At 38.5% G+C, this 17,137-nt stretch overlaps 1 protein-coding gene across 7 annotated transcripts in view; it reads right to left on the bottom strand.

The window, feature by feature from the left end:
- The window catches only part of BBS9 (Bardet-Biedl syndrome 9), a 439,924-nt gene that overhangs the window by 79,807 nt on the left and 342,980 nt on the right, over positions 1-17,137 (bottom strand). For all 7 annotated transcript variants that reach the window (XM_073809810.1, XM_073809813.1, XM_073809807.1 and 4 more), the window contains one exon: positions 2,517-2,699. In XM_073809810.1, coding sequence (XP_073665911.1) covers positions 2,517-2,699 — 183 coding nt within the window. The remainder of the gene's footprint in view (positions 1-2,516; positions 2,700-17,137) is intronic.

The following is a 17,137-nucleotide window of genomic DNA, read 5'->3' as shown; positions in this document are numbered from 1 at the left end:
ATTGTGCCAGGCACTGAGAATATAAAGATGAGTAAGATATAATTCCTGCCCTCAAGTGTAGTCGAGGAGGCAAATCACCATGAAAAGGTAGTAATATCTACCTTGCACGGCTTTAGTGAGGACTATAAATAATACATATAAAGTAGACAAACCACTACTAATGATGATTAGCACTCTACCCAATTATCTCATTTAATTCTTATTACAATTTATTGGACAGCTAACATAACTGTTTCCATTTTAGAGCTACAGAAGCAGAGATTTAGATCAGCTAAGAAACTTGACCAGAAGGACTTTGCTGGAACCAGCACCTCAAGCCACCCAAGTCTTTTTGACTACTAAATCTGAGTTCATAGTGATAGTGATAGTTAATATTCTTATTAATATAATCTTATACAGATGGCCAAGAAGCACATGAAAAGCTGCTCAACATCACTAATTATTAGAGAAATGCAAACCAAAACTACAGTGAGGTATCACCTCACACCAGTTAGAATGGGCATCATCAGAAAATCTACAAACAACAAATGCTGGAGAGGGTGTGGAGAAAAGGGAACCCTCTTGCACTGTTGGTGGGAATGTAAATTGATACAGCCACTATGGAGAACAGTATGGAGGTTCCTTAAAAAACTAAAAATAGAATTACCATATGATCCAGCAATCCCACTACTGGACATATACCCTGAGAAAACCATAATTCAAAAAGACACATGCACCCCAATGTTCATTGCAGCACTATTTACAATAGCCAGGTCATGGAAGCAACCTAAGTGTCCATCGACAGACGAATGGATAAAGAAGATGTGGTACATATATACAATGGAACATTACTCAGCCATAGAATGGAACAAAATTGGGTCATTTGTAGAGACGTGGATGGATCTAGAGACTGTCATACAGAGTGAAGTAAGTCAGAAAGAGAAAAACAAATATCATATATTAATGCATATACGTGGAAGCTAGAAAAATGGTACAGATGAACCGGTTTGCAGGGCAGAAGTTGAGACACAGATGTAGAGAACAAACGTATGGACACCAAGCGGGGAAAGCGGTGGGGGGTGAAGGTGGTGGTGTGATGCATTGGGAGTTTGGGATTGACATGTATACACTCATGTGTATAAAATTGATGACTAATAAGAACCTGCTGTATAAAAAAATAAATAAAATAAAATTCAAAAAATATATATATATAATTTTAACCATTCTATTCTTTAATTTTTATTATTACAGTGTACATTTCTAGCTTCTCAAAGGTCGATTTTAGCTGTAATTTTATCAATCTAAAAATAATGTGTACTCTAAATTTTTTCTAATTTATTTTTACTGTTTTGTTAAGGATATAAAATATAGCTTGATTTTTTTTTTATTCTGACAACCCTTTGACCCAACTGTAGAAAATTAGATTCAACTGACAAAGCTTGTGATTTTCAAAATCGTGTTCATGACTTTGTTGGTAAAATACCGTATACAGGTTAAAAACATGTCTTTGGACGCAGACAGACTTTGGTCCAAATTCTGGCTCTACCACTCACTAATTTCAGAAAGGTACTTAACTCTCAAAGCCTAAATTTTCCCATATGTAAAACAGGGATGAAAACAATACCTTAACTATATTATAGGTCCTTGTTTAAGATTAAATGAGATAATCCTTGTGAAACACTTAAAAGAAAACATGGTACCTAGTTAACACCCCAAAATTTCAGTTTTAGTACTATTATCTTTAGTACCATGTTTTCACATCTGTGTTTAAAAATGGATCTGAAATGACTTTTTTGTTGAAACGGTTTCCTCCAATACAAAAAAATAAGTTCAAGCGTCTCTGATTTCAAAGAAGTATATATTTCTTTGTAAATAAAAGCATGCGTTAACGGCACCTGGTAGTCACATACCTCAATGACTCAAAGCATCTAAGATGTTTATTTATATCATCCTTCACCAAAAACTCCAAATGCATGCCCCCATTTTTTCCCTTTTTGTTCTAAACTGCCTATTCAAAGGATCAAGGGTAAAAGAGTTTATAAACTACATATAAAGAATTACATAAATGTAAAAAAATATCCCTGTCATTTAGCGAGGCCACCTCAGTTCTCTCTAACCCTTGAAGTGACACTTAAATTTAAGAACGTTGAGCAAATTAAAATGGCTGAATTGTTTTCTCTCATGGAAAAGGAAAGGATTAGATAATCTGAAGGTTTACTGCCATCACCCCAGCGGTCAAATGACTGTTTCCCTGGCTTCTAAGTGATTGAAGAGTATATAAAAAATAGACTGGATACCACATAAAAATGGACTATATACCTATTTTTTAAATAGCTCTAGAAAAAAAAAAAGGCCTTTACTTGACATTTTTATTATGGTTTGAAGAAAAGGAAAACAGGATTTGGGTAAAAAGACAAAACAAAACCAAGCTTTCATTTGATACCTTAGAAAACATGATAGCCATGTGATATTTTCCTAAAACCACCACCTTTTTCAATAACGCTGGCTGTTACCACTGCAGGTTTGTGGGTCCTTACCAATTCTTGAGTGTCCTGCTGCAGTGGCAGAAATGCCGCTTCCAGGATAGCAATCTGGTCGGCGCTAAGCTTCTGCCACAGCCCGATCAGCAGAATCACCAAATGGGTGGCACTTTTCAGCCTGGTGAATGACTGGAACAGATTGTCTTGGTTTTCCTCTACTGCATCTGCTAGAGAGATTACCTGCAGAAATTACAAACTTCAGTTAGGGATAATTTCACAATTCTTGAGCCCTCAACAAATTACATTTGGCACACTCTTGTTTTTCTTTAAAACAACTTCATGAACTTTGTCTTCCACAAACACAAGCTATGTTGAGTAATAAAAGAGTTATCATTCATCTGTTCGCTTCCTTCTTTTAAAAAAATACCCTAAGTAATTCCAAATCCATATGGCCAAGAGATGAAAATATCCACGAAATCAGCTTAATGGGGACATTGTTCAGTGTCTGCTTCACCATCGATTCACCTTCTACAATATATGATAATATAAGTAACCTCTAATACAGTTATTACGGTCATTATTACTAGTCACAGAGATTGATCAATCTAAAAAAATTCTTGATCAATTTAAAAAATTCTTACCAAAGTAACTGCATTTACCTTGGAATTTCAAATAATAACTTCATAATACCCTTTTCAGAAAATAACTGTCTTCCTCTATTACTTTTTACATGGTATTGGAATATCCAATGTTTCTTTACTATATTTAAAAGGTAGATAATGTTCAAACATTTGACCAATCAAGCAATGTCATTTTTAACACAAATGTCAGGCACCAGCCCACAGGGACCTGAAAGAAAAAAATGTTCAGGGTGCGTTAGCTTTACAATGCCAAATCTACTTAGGATAAAACTGGCAGGAGTGAGTAGAATTGGCTTTTTTTTTTTTTCATCCTCTTGAATAATCCTGTGGAAAAAAGAACTAAAGTTAACAATTGGATAGAACACTGAAGACAGCCCATTGGTGTTTTATTTTATTTTAATGTCTTGGTGAATTTTGTGCTCATTAAAAGTAATGAACTGATTAGCCCAGAGGCTCAAGGCACATGACAGCCCCCAGAACTGGAGTAGCAAAGGCCGGGGCAATGTAAGCTCCTTTCTACAAGTCCCCATCAGCTTGAGGGACTAGAGCTCAGATGAGTTTCAGAAGTCTAGTGCAGATGATCCATTTGGTGATATTTCACGGCTTACTGACACTGGCCCAAAGGGCCTATTAAAAAATCATCAGTCAAACAAGTATAGTCTGCAGCTGTGTGGTCTCCCAAATTCCACATACGAGAAGGGCTATAAGGGGACAGTCCTCAGAGTATCTGGGAGACACTGGAAAAGAGATGTAGGTTAGAGAAAGACAAAGCACCTGAAGGCCCTTGCCTGACAATCCCGGGCAAACCAGGATTCCTTGCCACTTGCAGGAGTTATGAAAGGCAATCACAATTCACATTCAGCTCTAGAGGGAGCCCTGGGCGTTGGGACCAAGGTAAGCATTAACAAAGCACACTGCTTACTGAGTGCCTACTACTGTGCTACTTTTCATTTGCATTCAAAGGTACGTGATACCCTGTAGCCCATGAGGATCTTATAATTTGTTGGACAGGAAACATACATACACAACCAATTAGTGGAAAGAAGCATTACTGTAATAATGTCCTTATTGTGCAGCACAGAAAGTAAGTGTGAAAGAAGCTAGCTAAGGGGCAGATTACTATGGGCCAGAGTTAATATCCCTGGGGCCTCTTTTACTCAAATGAGGCTTGGAACTCATCCCTTCCCCATTACTTCAAGAAGTTCCCTCGAGGACATGGAGAAGTCACTTTCCTTAAACCAAAACACCTGGAATTATCTGCTTCCCCAACCCTCACCATGATTACAACTGACTCCTGTTAAAAATCTAAGTTTAATTTCATCTTCTTCCTGTGAATGTTATCAATTAAGCCTCACTGTGGGGGGCCATCATATTATGACACAGATGCTTATTGTCAATAAGCCCAAATCATACAAAGATCAAGGTGATAAACGCCTCCTGAGTGCCAGGGATGTGCAAGAATTTGCAGGAAGCACTACAGGGAATTCAATGGCAACAGAGATAACCTCCATCTTCAAAGACTTTATAATGGAGAAAGGAAAATAGGTCAAGGAGGCAAACACTGACAATATAGGGAAGACCCTATAGACTATTAAGGAGGAGAATACCACTAACATTATGATCATTATGTTAATAATAAGCCCTCCAATTAATTGAGCATGAACTGTATGCCAAGCAATCTGCTCTGTGCCATACAGGTATCAGTGCGTTCAATCCTCACGCCTCCGCTGAGACTTAGTTGGCAAGATCTCTGTTTTATAGATGAGGCCTCTGAGGCTCAGCAGATGTAAGGAATGTGCCCAGTACTGTACATAGAGTGTGCCAACTGTGTCTGTGCTTAGAAGTGCTCCATGCTTGGTTTAAGGCCCTGTTGTCTCTGTCTTGAAAGTCTTAATAACTTTATTTTTGAATTTGTGCTTTGTAAGTGAAGTCTATAGGATAATGGACCATGCACATGATCAGAGAAGATATGCTCATTAACTCAGAGAGTTAAGTGCTCTTATATTTGCATTTAAAACTGGCATTGCACAATATAAAGATTAATCTTAGAATTCATGCTTAACAATTTAAAATTTTAATTTTTCCTTACTTGAAATAACATTAAATAGGAAATAAAAGCACCACCAGAAGGTGCGAAAGAGAGACCACTGAAGAAAGGAAAAAACTTTATATTTTAGTAGCTGTTTCAATAGCACTTTCTTCTACCTTTTAACAAGGGCCCTGCATTTTCATTTTGCACTGGGAACTGCAAATTAAGTAGCCAGTTTGACCATCATCTAGGGAACAAGAAAGCAGGATTCGACTTGGAGTCTCTCACTCTGAAGTCTGCATGAGACCTGAAGCACCTTATAGGTTTGGAGAAGGGCCTAACTACTAGTGAATATAGAGGGCCTTGGGAAGGAAAAGGTGGAAGAAGCAGCAGTGGCCACTGGACCAGGCTCAGCCAGCTCCTACCAGCTCAGGAGAAAGGACTGATTATTCAGTTTTCAGGAATTTTGTGAGCCAGTTGTTAAACATGGCCATTGCTAAAAATTAAATTATGTAAACTTAAAAATAAGTTACATGAAAACAAAAGTAATAAATACTCAATACGCATTACTTCCTAATTATTTTACTGTTATCTAGGCCCTTGAGGTTATTTATGCCTGTTGCATCTGTATGTTGGCAACGCTCTGCAATGGTGAGCTACTGCCCATTTCTTCCCAACTCCACATTCAGTGACCTCATGCTAGAAGCCTGAAATCAGCCACGGTGGAAGTATTTACAACATGCAAATCAACAACTGTTATAAAGTTAGGTTTCCCACCCACCCTGCTCCTCACGAATAGCCAGTTGGTAAATATCTACCAGCATGCCACTGAGAAGAGGTATCTGAAATTTGTCCTCAAGAATAGATATTGGGTAAGGGGGCTTTAAAAGTGAAGGAAACAACCTGAGCAAGTGCATTAAAGCACAAATGTAGAGGCTGCTTGTTCAGGAAGGAGCAAATACTCCAGTTTGGGAAGAGCATTTGATGAGACAAAAAAGGTCATCTGGGCAACTGCTGTAGAGGAACCAAAATGTCAAGGTGAAGAGTGTGCAGGTTACTGGAGAGCCACAGGGTATTCTGAGTATGGGTGTTATCTGATGGAGGCTGTGCTCTAAGTAGCCATCGGATCACAGCAAACATTTAGAGCATTTGCTGGGACTTAAGTGAGGCTTTTACGCACGTTCCTCACTATCAAGGGAAAATTCTTACTAAGTGTAACAGCATGTCAGTTCGTGGACCCACCCAACTTGCTAAACACAGCTGTGGTGGAAGAATGACTTCTCAGTGAGACAGCAGCCCAAGCCACAGGATCTTTCCTGAGCAAGACCCAAAATACATCAATCCTGGAGAAGCATCGTTTCTCTAAGTTTCAGTCTCGCTGGATATATTTCTGTGCCATTGTGGAAAGAGTCTGCTATCCCCAAATGGTCACAGAAATTGGAAAGAAATGGGATAAACAATTCCTTATGTAAATTACCCCCAAGGAAAATCTTCCTGACCTACTGGCCAGCGTGAAATACTAAACAGATCTCCATGTTCTCAATTTAGTTTTACACGTAATAGCCAAGTTTACTTTGTTCTCCACAAGAGCCAAATGAATTTAGCAGAATTAACATAGTAAAAAGGGATGGAAAAACTAGACCCATCAAGATTTAGATCTGTCTGACCAGGGCCTAGAGGATCTCGCAGCTCACCTGGAACTGAGAAATGAAGCCAACCAGCTGCTAGGGCTTACATTTGAGGGACAGTGATTTTTCAGTGCTCATCACTGGCTGTACAAGATGTGTGTTCCCTGGCGTTCAACAGAACCACAGAAAGGGAGAGGTTTAGGAAAAAATAAATGCTAATGATTTCAAGCACAATGTGTTGATGGCCTTTGTTTTGCTTTTTCAAATTGAAGGATTCCAAATAAAATGGAGACCCCAAAGGACATCTCTATCCAACTGCCATATCAATTGATGCCAAAGTAATGAGGCAGAGGCCCAGGGAGCTGCTTGCAGGAAAACGCTCAACTCATAAAGTGAGTGTGAAATTAATCCCAAATACTTCCAGCTGCCAAGATAGGCTCTAAAATTGGTTACAGGAAAGCAGCAGCAGCAGCAGCAACAGCAAAGTAGACATGAATCATACTATGTGAACACAGACATGTCCAATTTCTTCACCTAAACTGACCATCGAATCTGGCTCCCAATCTCATGTATGGCATACAGAACCCCACTACATTGCTGTTTAGCTGCCATTTACTGAGCCCTGACTGTGGGCCAGGCCCTGGGCTAGTGCTGTTATACTCAGGTCATCACTTGGTCCTCATGATACCCTCTGAGATAAAAATCATTCATCACCTCGGCTCCCACTTCCAGATGAGGAAACAGAAGCTTAGAGCTCTGATGAGCTTAATGCTCAAATGATGAGCACACTGCCTGTGGTAATGAACAAGGGCAGGGAAGGACAGGGATTTTAATGCTGTCTCCTGATTCCCCATTGGGTGCCCTTTCTTCTCACTGATACACAAACGTATACAGTTGGCGCCACAAAGTAATCCGGTGGATTTTTATATTGATAATCAAACAATAACACTGAGGAAAAACACTAGTAATATATTGTAGCAATAACAGATATATGTGCTTTAGTTAAGTTTTCCCATTGTTGGGGCTTTTAACATAGGTTGAAATTTCCAGGTTGGTTTCTGCCCAAAGTTACAGTATAAAGGAAATTAGTTCATAATTTGTAAAGGATGGGAAGTTAACATAGTAAGTTTTTTTCTCTTAACAAAGGGAATTTAATTATGTTCTATATAACTCAAAATTATGAAGACTAGAAAACAGCTATTTCCTAGGCCTGCTCCTTTAGTGAAGCTACTTTTTTAAAAGGAATGATTGATTTATTGTCTATAAATCATAGAGTACAATGTTTTCCGTGGTCTAAGCAAGTTGATGGTATATAACAATAATTGTTAACATTGTCTTAGGGCTTTCTAGGAGCCAGGCACTGTGCTAACGTCCTTACAGGGATTCTCTCATTTCACTCTCAAAACAATTCTATGAGGTAGATACTAGTACTGCCCCCATTTAAAACATAAGGAAACAGAATTACAGAAAGGGTCACGCAGTTAGCAAGTGACAGCCAGAATTCACACCCAAGCCATCTGACCCAAGAAACGTCACCAAGTAACCTTGCCTGCATTCATTTTCTGCCTGCACATCAGTTTCATCATAGGCAATATGTGGAACAAATTCTATCAAAAGTTTCCCAATGGGAGGTTTCAGCTTTGCTGATGTTCCAATACCTCATACGAATTAAGATAGGTTTATTGTAACAAAAGGTCAGCATGGATGAATGAGTTAGGAAAATGGAGTTCCTATGATATGGATGAGTTTATATATCCCCCAGGACAGAATGCAATAGGCTGTGCTGGAACAGGCAATGGCCTGGGAGCCAAGAAGACAGAGATTCTAGTCCTGGCTTCCCTACTAAACAACTTTAGGTCAGTGTTCAATGTACTTCCCTTTTCAGGGCCTATGGTTTCATCACCTTTAAAATGTAGGGGTGGGAAATATGATCTCTAACAACCATCATAGATGTGTCAGATGCAAAAACTTTTAAATTACTTCTGTATGATTTATTTTGAACTATCCATGCTCCTTCCCCATCTATCCATCCATTTCTTCCCCTCTATTTGTACACATACTGAGTTTCTCATTTAATGTTTGTTGATTTGCAGCTTTTATCTATACAATACCAGTAAGAATGTTTTTCTTTGACTAATTCATAGGATTATGAAAATTAAATTACAGAAGTAAAAAGATGAACAATACCAAGTGTTGGCAAGGATGTGGAGAAATGGGAACACTCATACCTTGCCAGTGGAAATATGGTATGTGACTCCAGAAAACAATCTGGCAGTTCCTCAAAAAGTTAAACATTAACATATGACCCAGAAATTCCACTTCTAGGTTTAAGCCCGAGAGAAATGAAAATATATATCCACTAAAAAACTTGTTCAAAAATGTTTACAGAAGCATTATTTATAATAGCCCGAAAGTAGAAACAACAAATGTTCAACTGTTCATCAACTGATGAATGGATAAATTAAACGTGGAATATTCTTCAGCCATAAAAGAAATGGAGTACTTACACATGCTACTACATGGATAAACCTTAAAAATATGCTAAGTTAAAGAAGCTAGTCACAAAAAGTCTTTTTTGTGACTGTCTTGTATTATTCATGCTGTATTATTCCATTTATATGAAATGTCCAGAATGGGCAAATCTATAAACATAGTAAGCATGTGGTGATTACTTAGGGCTGGGGTGGGTGGTAGACAGGAGGAAATGGAAAGTGACTGCTAATGGGTGTGGAGTTTCTTTTAGGGAGGATGAAAATGTTCTAAATAGATTGTGGTGATGGTTGCATAACTCGTGAATATGCTAAAAATCATTAAGTTGTCCACTTTAAACGGGCGAATTGTATGCATGTAAATTATATCTTAATAAAGCTGTTAAAAATAATAAGAGGGGCTTCCCTGGTGGCGGAGTGGTTGAGAGTCCGCCTGCCAATGCAGGGGACACGGGTTTGTGCCCCGGTCCAGGAAGATCCCACATGCCGCGGAGCGGCTAGGCCCCTGAGCCATGGCCACTGAGCCTGCGCGTCCGGAGCCTGTGCTCCACAACGGGAGAGGCCACAACAGTGAGAGGCCCGCGTACCGCAAAAAAATATATATATATTAATAATAATAAGAGAAGTTAAAAGTACTATGAAAGCATAATTCATAAAAGGTAGATAAATTAACACAAACAAATGTACTTTAAGAAACAATTTTGATATATTAATGGTTATATCAAATTGCAACTGGGGCTTAATGACATTCTAGATGATGGAATGATCACGTGACTTTGGAGTCTATTAGATCTAAATCTGAATGCTGGTAATGCTTACTTACTAGCTGTACAACCTCTGGCTAGTTACTTTACCTCTCTCAGGCTCAGTTTTCTCACCTGTAAAACAACACTCCTGGTTACTATTTCCTATAGTTGAAAGCTTATTTCAGTTTAGTAACAGCTGGTAAATTCTACTTTTTCTGTTAGACTAACAATGACATTGAAAAAGGAAAACCTTTCTCCTGGTACTTGAGGCACACTACCAACTACCGCCTCCTAAGGCGATGCAGGAGAGCTGATAACTCTGCAGTGCTCCCTGGCCCTCTCTGTGTGTCACTCAATGGGACACTGCTCATTCTGTAGCCAAGTTTAATCCAGTTTCAAGTAAAATGTCATGAGACCCTGTTTCAATATATTACTACAAGCTATGTAAGTTACATGTATTGGATTCCCTTTTTTACTTCTTTAGCAATTCTATTAAAACACACACGCACAGACACACAACTTTGCCTGATATGACTTGTGCTCTAGAAATTCTCTGAGGCTTGTTAATCAGGGAGCGAGACATTGTTTGATTTTCCTTTGTACCTCAATGAAAATGCTAGAAAATTTGGTGATGTGAATAAAATGTTTATGAAGTTACACCCAACATGCCCTCAATTTTCCAGTACTCAGTACACAGTGGGTGTCCCATAATGCTGGTTGAATTGGTGAACCTCAAAGTCAGTCTGCCTAAAAATCCAGCACAACTAGGAGCCATACTAAACTACTTCTTAAATCCTGGACACAATCAGGTACTGTCAGGCTCCCAATTTGAATGGGACTCAAGTGATGTCACATGGAAACAACAGACCTACCTCAATATATCTGTCATGTACTTTAAAAAAAAATCTCTCCAATTCACCTTTAGCCACAGCTGTCTAACGCCAAGCTACAGACAGCTCTAATGACTGATGAAATTAATTTATTCTTCACATGGCTGCCCTTTGGTTAGAAAGACACTTTAAATCTGGGGGAGACTTGGAAGCAGGCAAGAAATAGGACATGCTTCCTACTCAACCATGTTATTTGTCATGGCATTTGCTGCGTACTCCAACATGGCAAAGGCCTTGCAATAAGGAAGAAGAAAAAGTTTACCAGGTCTCAACTTTTACTTTGGTTGAAAAGATCCAATTTGTATCCAAGAGAATTATTCTTTTACCAAAACACAGTGAAATAAGGTTCAAAATGAAAAAAGAAAGGGCATAGAGATGATTTAAATGCCAGATGAGCATATAAGAAGTGTTTCATTATCTATGTGCTGAACCTTTAGCTAGATAAAAGAGAACTTTGGGTTTTTACTTCAGAGGCATAGCAAGAATCTAATTCTTAGCTGCTTTGCTACTATGTTATTTTGTATAAATAGGATAGGGGACTGGATTACATTCTATTGTACCTCACATGAAGTAAAAAACCTAAGATACCCCTATAACATGCATTTAGCTGAAACTTCTAAACCAAACCCAGGATTAGCATACATTTTTAACCATGCTACCATTTGGGGTAGCTATTAAAACAACAGAGAAAGTGTACCCATTCAGTAAAAAACTTCAGTTGCACAAGTTATTTATCTTCATAAAAAGAGACCTGCTAATTGCCTAAATCACCTGATGCTTTGCAACAGCAAGGTATGATCTTTGTGACTCTTTGAAGCCCTGATGGTTTTTCTGGTCTAGGATTATAATTTTCCTTGACACCAATCTACACTTGCCAAATGCCTTGAGAATTCATATAAAACTGGTTTTAGAAAAACAACTTACTCCTGAGAAATTTCTTTATACTATATACTGTAGAACCCTTTTTTTTTTTCTTTTTTAATGTTCTGCCCAGAAGAATATAAAAGGTAGGCAGTGCTGGAATATAGACTTTGGCTGGGACTTTTAAAATATATACCATTGATACATAAAAATGTTAAATGAAAAAGACAATAAATCATTTATAAGTGACACAGAGACAAATTTTGCTATTTCTGCAAAGTTTATTCACCAAATAGACATGTAACTTAACCAGCTGAAGGGAAACTAACTCCAGTGCTTGGCTAATATAGTGCCAAAAATACAACTGGTCTAAACCTGATTACTGCTCTGACCACTGCCCCCCAACACCAGGTGACCAAATTTTTACCTCTTTCCATAAAATTATCTACTTATAGCCAAGTGAAACCCCGATTTGAAAAATAATAATTAATGGACTCAAGTTGTAAACAGAAGAATGAATGCTCTCCGGACCACCGTTGCTCATTGAACAGATCACTATTAAAGCTGGAACCTACGGCTGGCAATGTCAAAGCTCATTTTACAAACCCTGGAGAATGCCACAGTTATCACTGTCCAAAAACAACAACCACGAGGTCTGATCTGAATAGTTTCTAAGTTTAGAATGTTTCAGGCCACATTCTTACATGCAGACATGTCAGCAATTATGTAGCCACCCACACAGCCTTGAGTGCCATCTCCAATGAGGGGAAATGATGAATAGATGGGCAGTTGGCAGGTGTTCTAAGAGCATTCCTTAGCAAATGCTGACACATTATTCAGTGTGATCAATTAAGGCATGCTGATGATCCACCCAAAGGCAAAAAGAGAGACTGGAGACCCCAACAGTGCCAGTGATGCTACTGATCATTTCCTTGGTTCCAGAATTTGAGAGGTGAGCATGACATGTTCACAAAAAAGTGAAACTGTTGAGTTTTTTCTTTCTTTAAATCTTCCTTTAAAACATCTGCTTTTTCAGGGTCTGTTTCTCTTGAACACCTGTGAATTTTAATCATTTTTGCTTTTTTTAGATAAAATACATAGTTATACCACTACTATCTGGTAGTACTTTGGCAAGACATATAGAGGACTAAATGGCTCAGACAACATGGAAATAATATAAAAGGCAATAAATGGAGCTTCCTGGTTTCATATGAAGTGAAACCAAGATAAACTATGGGCATCTCTACAATCACAGGCTGTAGGGACATTATAATTGTAAGTGGCTTTCTTGAAGACATGTTGTGCCGGATTTCTACAGTTCTGTAAGCTCCTCCAGGTCAGAGACTATTTTATTGTTTGCTGTACCCTTCCCATAGTCTCTGGCTCACAGCATGTTTGCTGTACTGAAGTAAATTAAAAAGCCTAATAACTCAGCAGCAGAGTGTCCATTAAGATGCCAATTTACAGGAGCACTACTTGGGCAATGGAAGTCCATCCCTACATTCCAGGTGAACAAGACCAGAACCTACCGTTTTTTAAAAGTTTTTATAGGCTATGTTATTTATTGGGTCTACCATAGATAGTAAATAACTAGGTTCTAAATTCATGCCTTCCACACGTAGTATTGCAATGAATTACTAAATTCATTCAAGTCTTTGCTGCTAAGTTTATGTGGTGAGTGTTATAAAGTCTGTAATTTAACTTTAAAATACATCATCATAGACAAGGTCATATGATGAAAGAATGTGAATCAGCTTAAGCTACACTCTAGAGCAGAGTTTCTCAACCTCCTCATTAATGACATTTGGGGCCAGATGATTCTTTGATATGGGGAGCTGTCCTGGGCACTGTTGGAAGTTTAGTGGCATCCCCGGACTCTACACACTAGAGGGTGTCAATAGCACCCTCCCCCTAGTTGTAACAACCAAAATGTCTCCAGACATTGCCAAATGTCTCCTTGGGGGCAAAATCATACTAGTTGGGAATCGCTCCTCTAGAGTCTGCATTTGTGCTCAAAACAGCCATTCCAATCAGAAGCAAAGCTCACAAGCCAGAGGGGTCTACCACAAACACTTAAGCTATTGGTGTCTCTAGTAACACTGGAGACTTTCTAATTACCATAAATGAATGTCAGAAATGAGTTTTGATTGGTGCAGAGGTTTGATAATTAGCATTATGGGTTCTAGAAATAGATTCATTGACAAAATTAATGGTATTTAAGATAAGTAAATTAGCTGAATATTTTTACACTCATACTCTTCTTTGCCTGAACAGAATATAAGAATCCAGGAAGACCCTGAAGGGATATGGTCCAAGTCTTGAGCCTAAGTGATCTTTTGTCTTGTCTTTGGAGCAGAAAATTTCTAGCTATCTGATGCTCATTATGAGGATAAATGGATCTTGCTTTGGATTACTATCCTATCTGCCTCAAGTGAACCTTTCCAGGAAGGTGATGTTCTAGTACCTGAAAGACATAGAGATGAGCCTTCCCCAAGCCTAGAGTATGAATGGTTGCATGCTTATGTGTTTATTTAATAAATGTCTTCACATGTAGCAAAATTTTACGTGAGACTTACTTTCACTATAATGAGGAAGAAAGGTTGTGGGGAAATAGCTCATTCTTATTCATCTCAAGTATTTTGATGGCTATAATTACTTACTGAAAAGAATTTAAGAGTTATGCATGACCAAATTGGCAAAGGTAATGTACAATGTCAAGTCTGTGCTAAGTGATGAGGATATATGTGACTTAACAGCTGCCTGCAAAGAACAGTCTAGCAATAAAAACAAATATATTAATAAAAACAACAGCTGCTGCTTACTGTGTGTTCACTATGTGCCAGGCACAATCCTGAGAACTCCATGTATGTTACTCCTAAACCTTTCAACAACCCCTCTGGGTAATTATTATCTTTGACTGATTAAGGAAACACGGTTCAGAGAAGTTAAACAACTTGTTCAAAATCACACAGCAGTTCCTATATTCAAACCAGGACTAAAATCTCTAAAGCCCAACTACTTCCCTGCATACCACACTGTGCCCATAGACATACACACACACACACACACACACACACACACACACACACACCTATGTTATGTAAGTGGTATACAAATGATTATTGGGTTAGTATGAGACAAATCTATAAACGACCCCTCCCCACCAAGGAGGGTGACTTTCTGGGGATGAAGGACCCACAGATTCCTTTGCCCTTCTTTTTTTTTTTTTTTTAACATCTTTATTGGGGTATAATTGCTTTACAACGGTGTGTTAGTTTCTGCTTTATAACAAAGTGAATCAGTTATACATATACATATGTTCCCATATCTCTTCCCTCTTGCATCTCCCTCCCTCCCACCCTCTCTATCCCACCCCTCCAGGCTGTCACAAAGCATCAAGCCAATATCCCTGTGCCATGCGGCTGCTTCCAACTAGCTATCTACCTTACTACGTTTGTTAGTGTGTATATGTCCATGACTCTCTCTCGCCCTGTCACAGCTCACCCTTCCCCCTCCCCATAACCTTAAGTCCGTTCTCTAGGAGGTCTGCGTCTTTATTCCTGCCTTACCCCTAGGTTCTTCATGACCCTTTGCCCTTCTTTTAAACAAATCCACATTTGAATGTTTGAATGACTTTGGCTCAGAAAAGCATTCCTGAGTCCTGAACATCACTCCTTGCTGTATTGCATCTACATCTCTGTTACCTGCCTGGCCCTGTAGTCATTTGAGTTTGTAATCCCTGCAATAATCACAAACTTTTCAAACATAAAACAACTACAACAGGTATGACAAAGTAGAAATCAGCTGCATCACAAATGAATAAACCTGAATCTGGGCTCTCGTCCTGTCCCACCCCTCACTGTGGTTTGACCCTAAGAGAGGCCCGTAATCTCTTTACGCTTCAGTTTTCTCCTCTGTGAAAGAGAGGCATTTGCTGTAAAGATCAAATGAGATACAACATAAATGTGTTTGTCACGACACCTAGCACACAGTAAGTACTCAATAGAGCTTAGAAGTATTAATATTATTATTATTCATTGTTCCCTGGCTAAACATCTGATCAACATATTTTTTATTAAAACAAAACAAAAAAGGTCCCTCTAAGTCCAACACATATTTTTTCTTCCTTCTAAGTAGCTGAAATAGACTGTACATGGAAGACAGTATCTGATGAGACAGGTATGGGTTACAAGCTAGTTTTAAAAGTAACTCACTTTCTAGTTTACTTAGCTAAACCAAACAGGTGTCAGAGGTTAAATCAGAATCCTCCAATAGGGTCCATTTACCAGAAATCGGAATCCATTTTCAGAGAATAACAAGAGAAAAAGATTATCATCACACCAGTAACTGATTCACACAGACACTTTTTGTTTAAATTCTTGGAATTAATATCCAAAAATGTGATAACAAGCTGAATTTGGGTAAAATAACAGATATCACACCAAATCACCCAGAGAAGAAACTTTTAATCTGGGGATAGAATGCCATCTTGGCACTTTTGGGGCATGCATGAGTGATGGGAAAGATTACAGTTTGGCTTGGGAACCCTGAGGAAATAGTTCTTTGTTTCAGTTCTCTAGTGTTTTATACTGCAGCCATCATTTTAAGTCTCCTAAGAACACCTTAGAAAAGTAGAGTTTAGCAATCTTTAAAAATATATGGTTTGATGATTAAAAAACAATTTTATGAAAGATTATACACATTGCTGGGGAACTGCTCACCACAAAACTTCCAGGATGTCAGAAATCCATTCTGGCAGGAATCTGAGAATGAGAGGCTGACCGGTCACATCTTAGTTTAATGATATGTAGGATAGTTAGATTGTTTCTCTGGTTTTATAACAACTTTTGCTTGAACAGAGATAGGAGCAATAGAAAGGTTTTGGTTATCAACACTACTTTGATAAGGTATTAAATATCCAAGTTTTCCTTCCACTTACTGAAGAAAAACTCAACAGCAACTTCAGCAACAAAGAGTTAGAATCAGATTCATTTTAAGAAAGGGGGGGGTGGGTTAGGACCAAATCTCTAGACCAATCTTCTACTAGTTGACTCTTCTCCCAATCAAATTTAATGTCTTTCCAGAAGAGAAATCTTTTGGGTTTTTAAAAAATATTTATTTATTTATTTGGCTGCACTGGGTCTTTAGTTGCAGCACACGGGATCTTTGTTGCGGATCTTTTTTTTTTTTTTTTTTTAGTTGCGGCATGTGGGATCTTTGGTTGTGGCATGTGGGATGCAGGATCTAGTTGCCTGACTAGGGATCAAACCTGGGCCCCCTGAATTGGGAGTGCAGGGTCTTAACTGCTGGACCACCAGGGAAGTCCCAAGAACAGAAATCTTAACTAGGGATATCCACAAGGTTTTCTGTAATGTTCTAGACCAAAGGTTTTTC

This window comes from Tursiops truncatus, chromosome 9, assembly GCF_011762595.2.
Source record: "Tursiops truncatus isolate mTurTru1 chromosome 9, mTurTru1.mat.Y, whole genome shotgun sequence".
Taxonomy (NCBI): Eukaryota; Metazoa; Chordata; class Mammalia; order Artiodactyla; family Delphinidae; genus Tursiops; species Tursiops truncatus.
The sequence above is the reverse complement of the archived record's forward strand: the minus strand, read 5'-3'. Positions and strand labels throughout refer to the sequence as shown.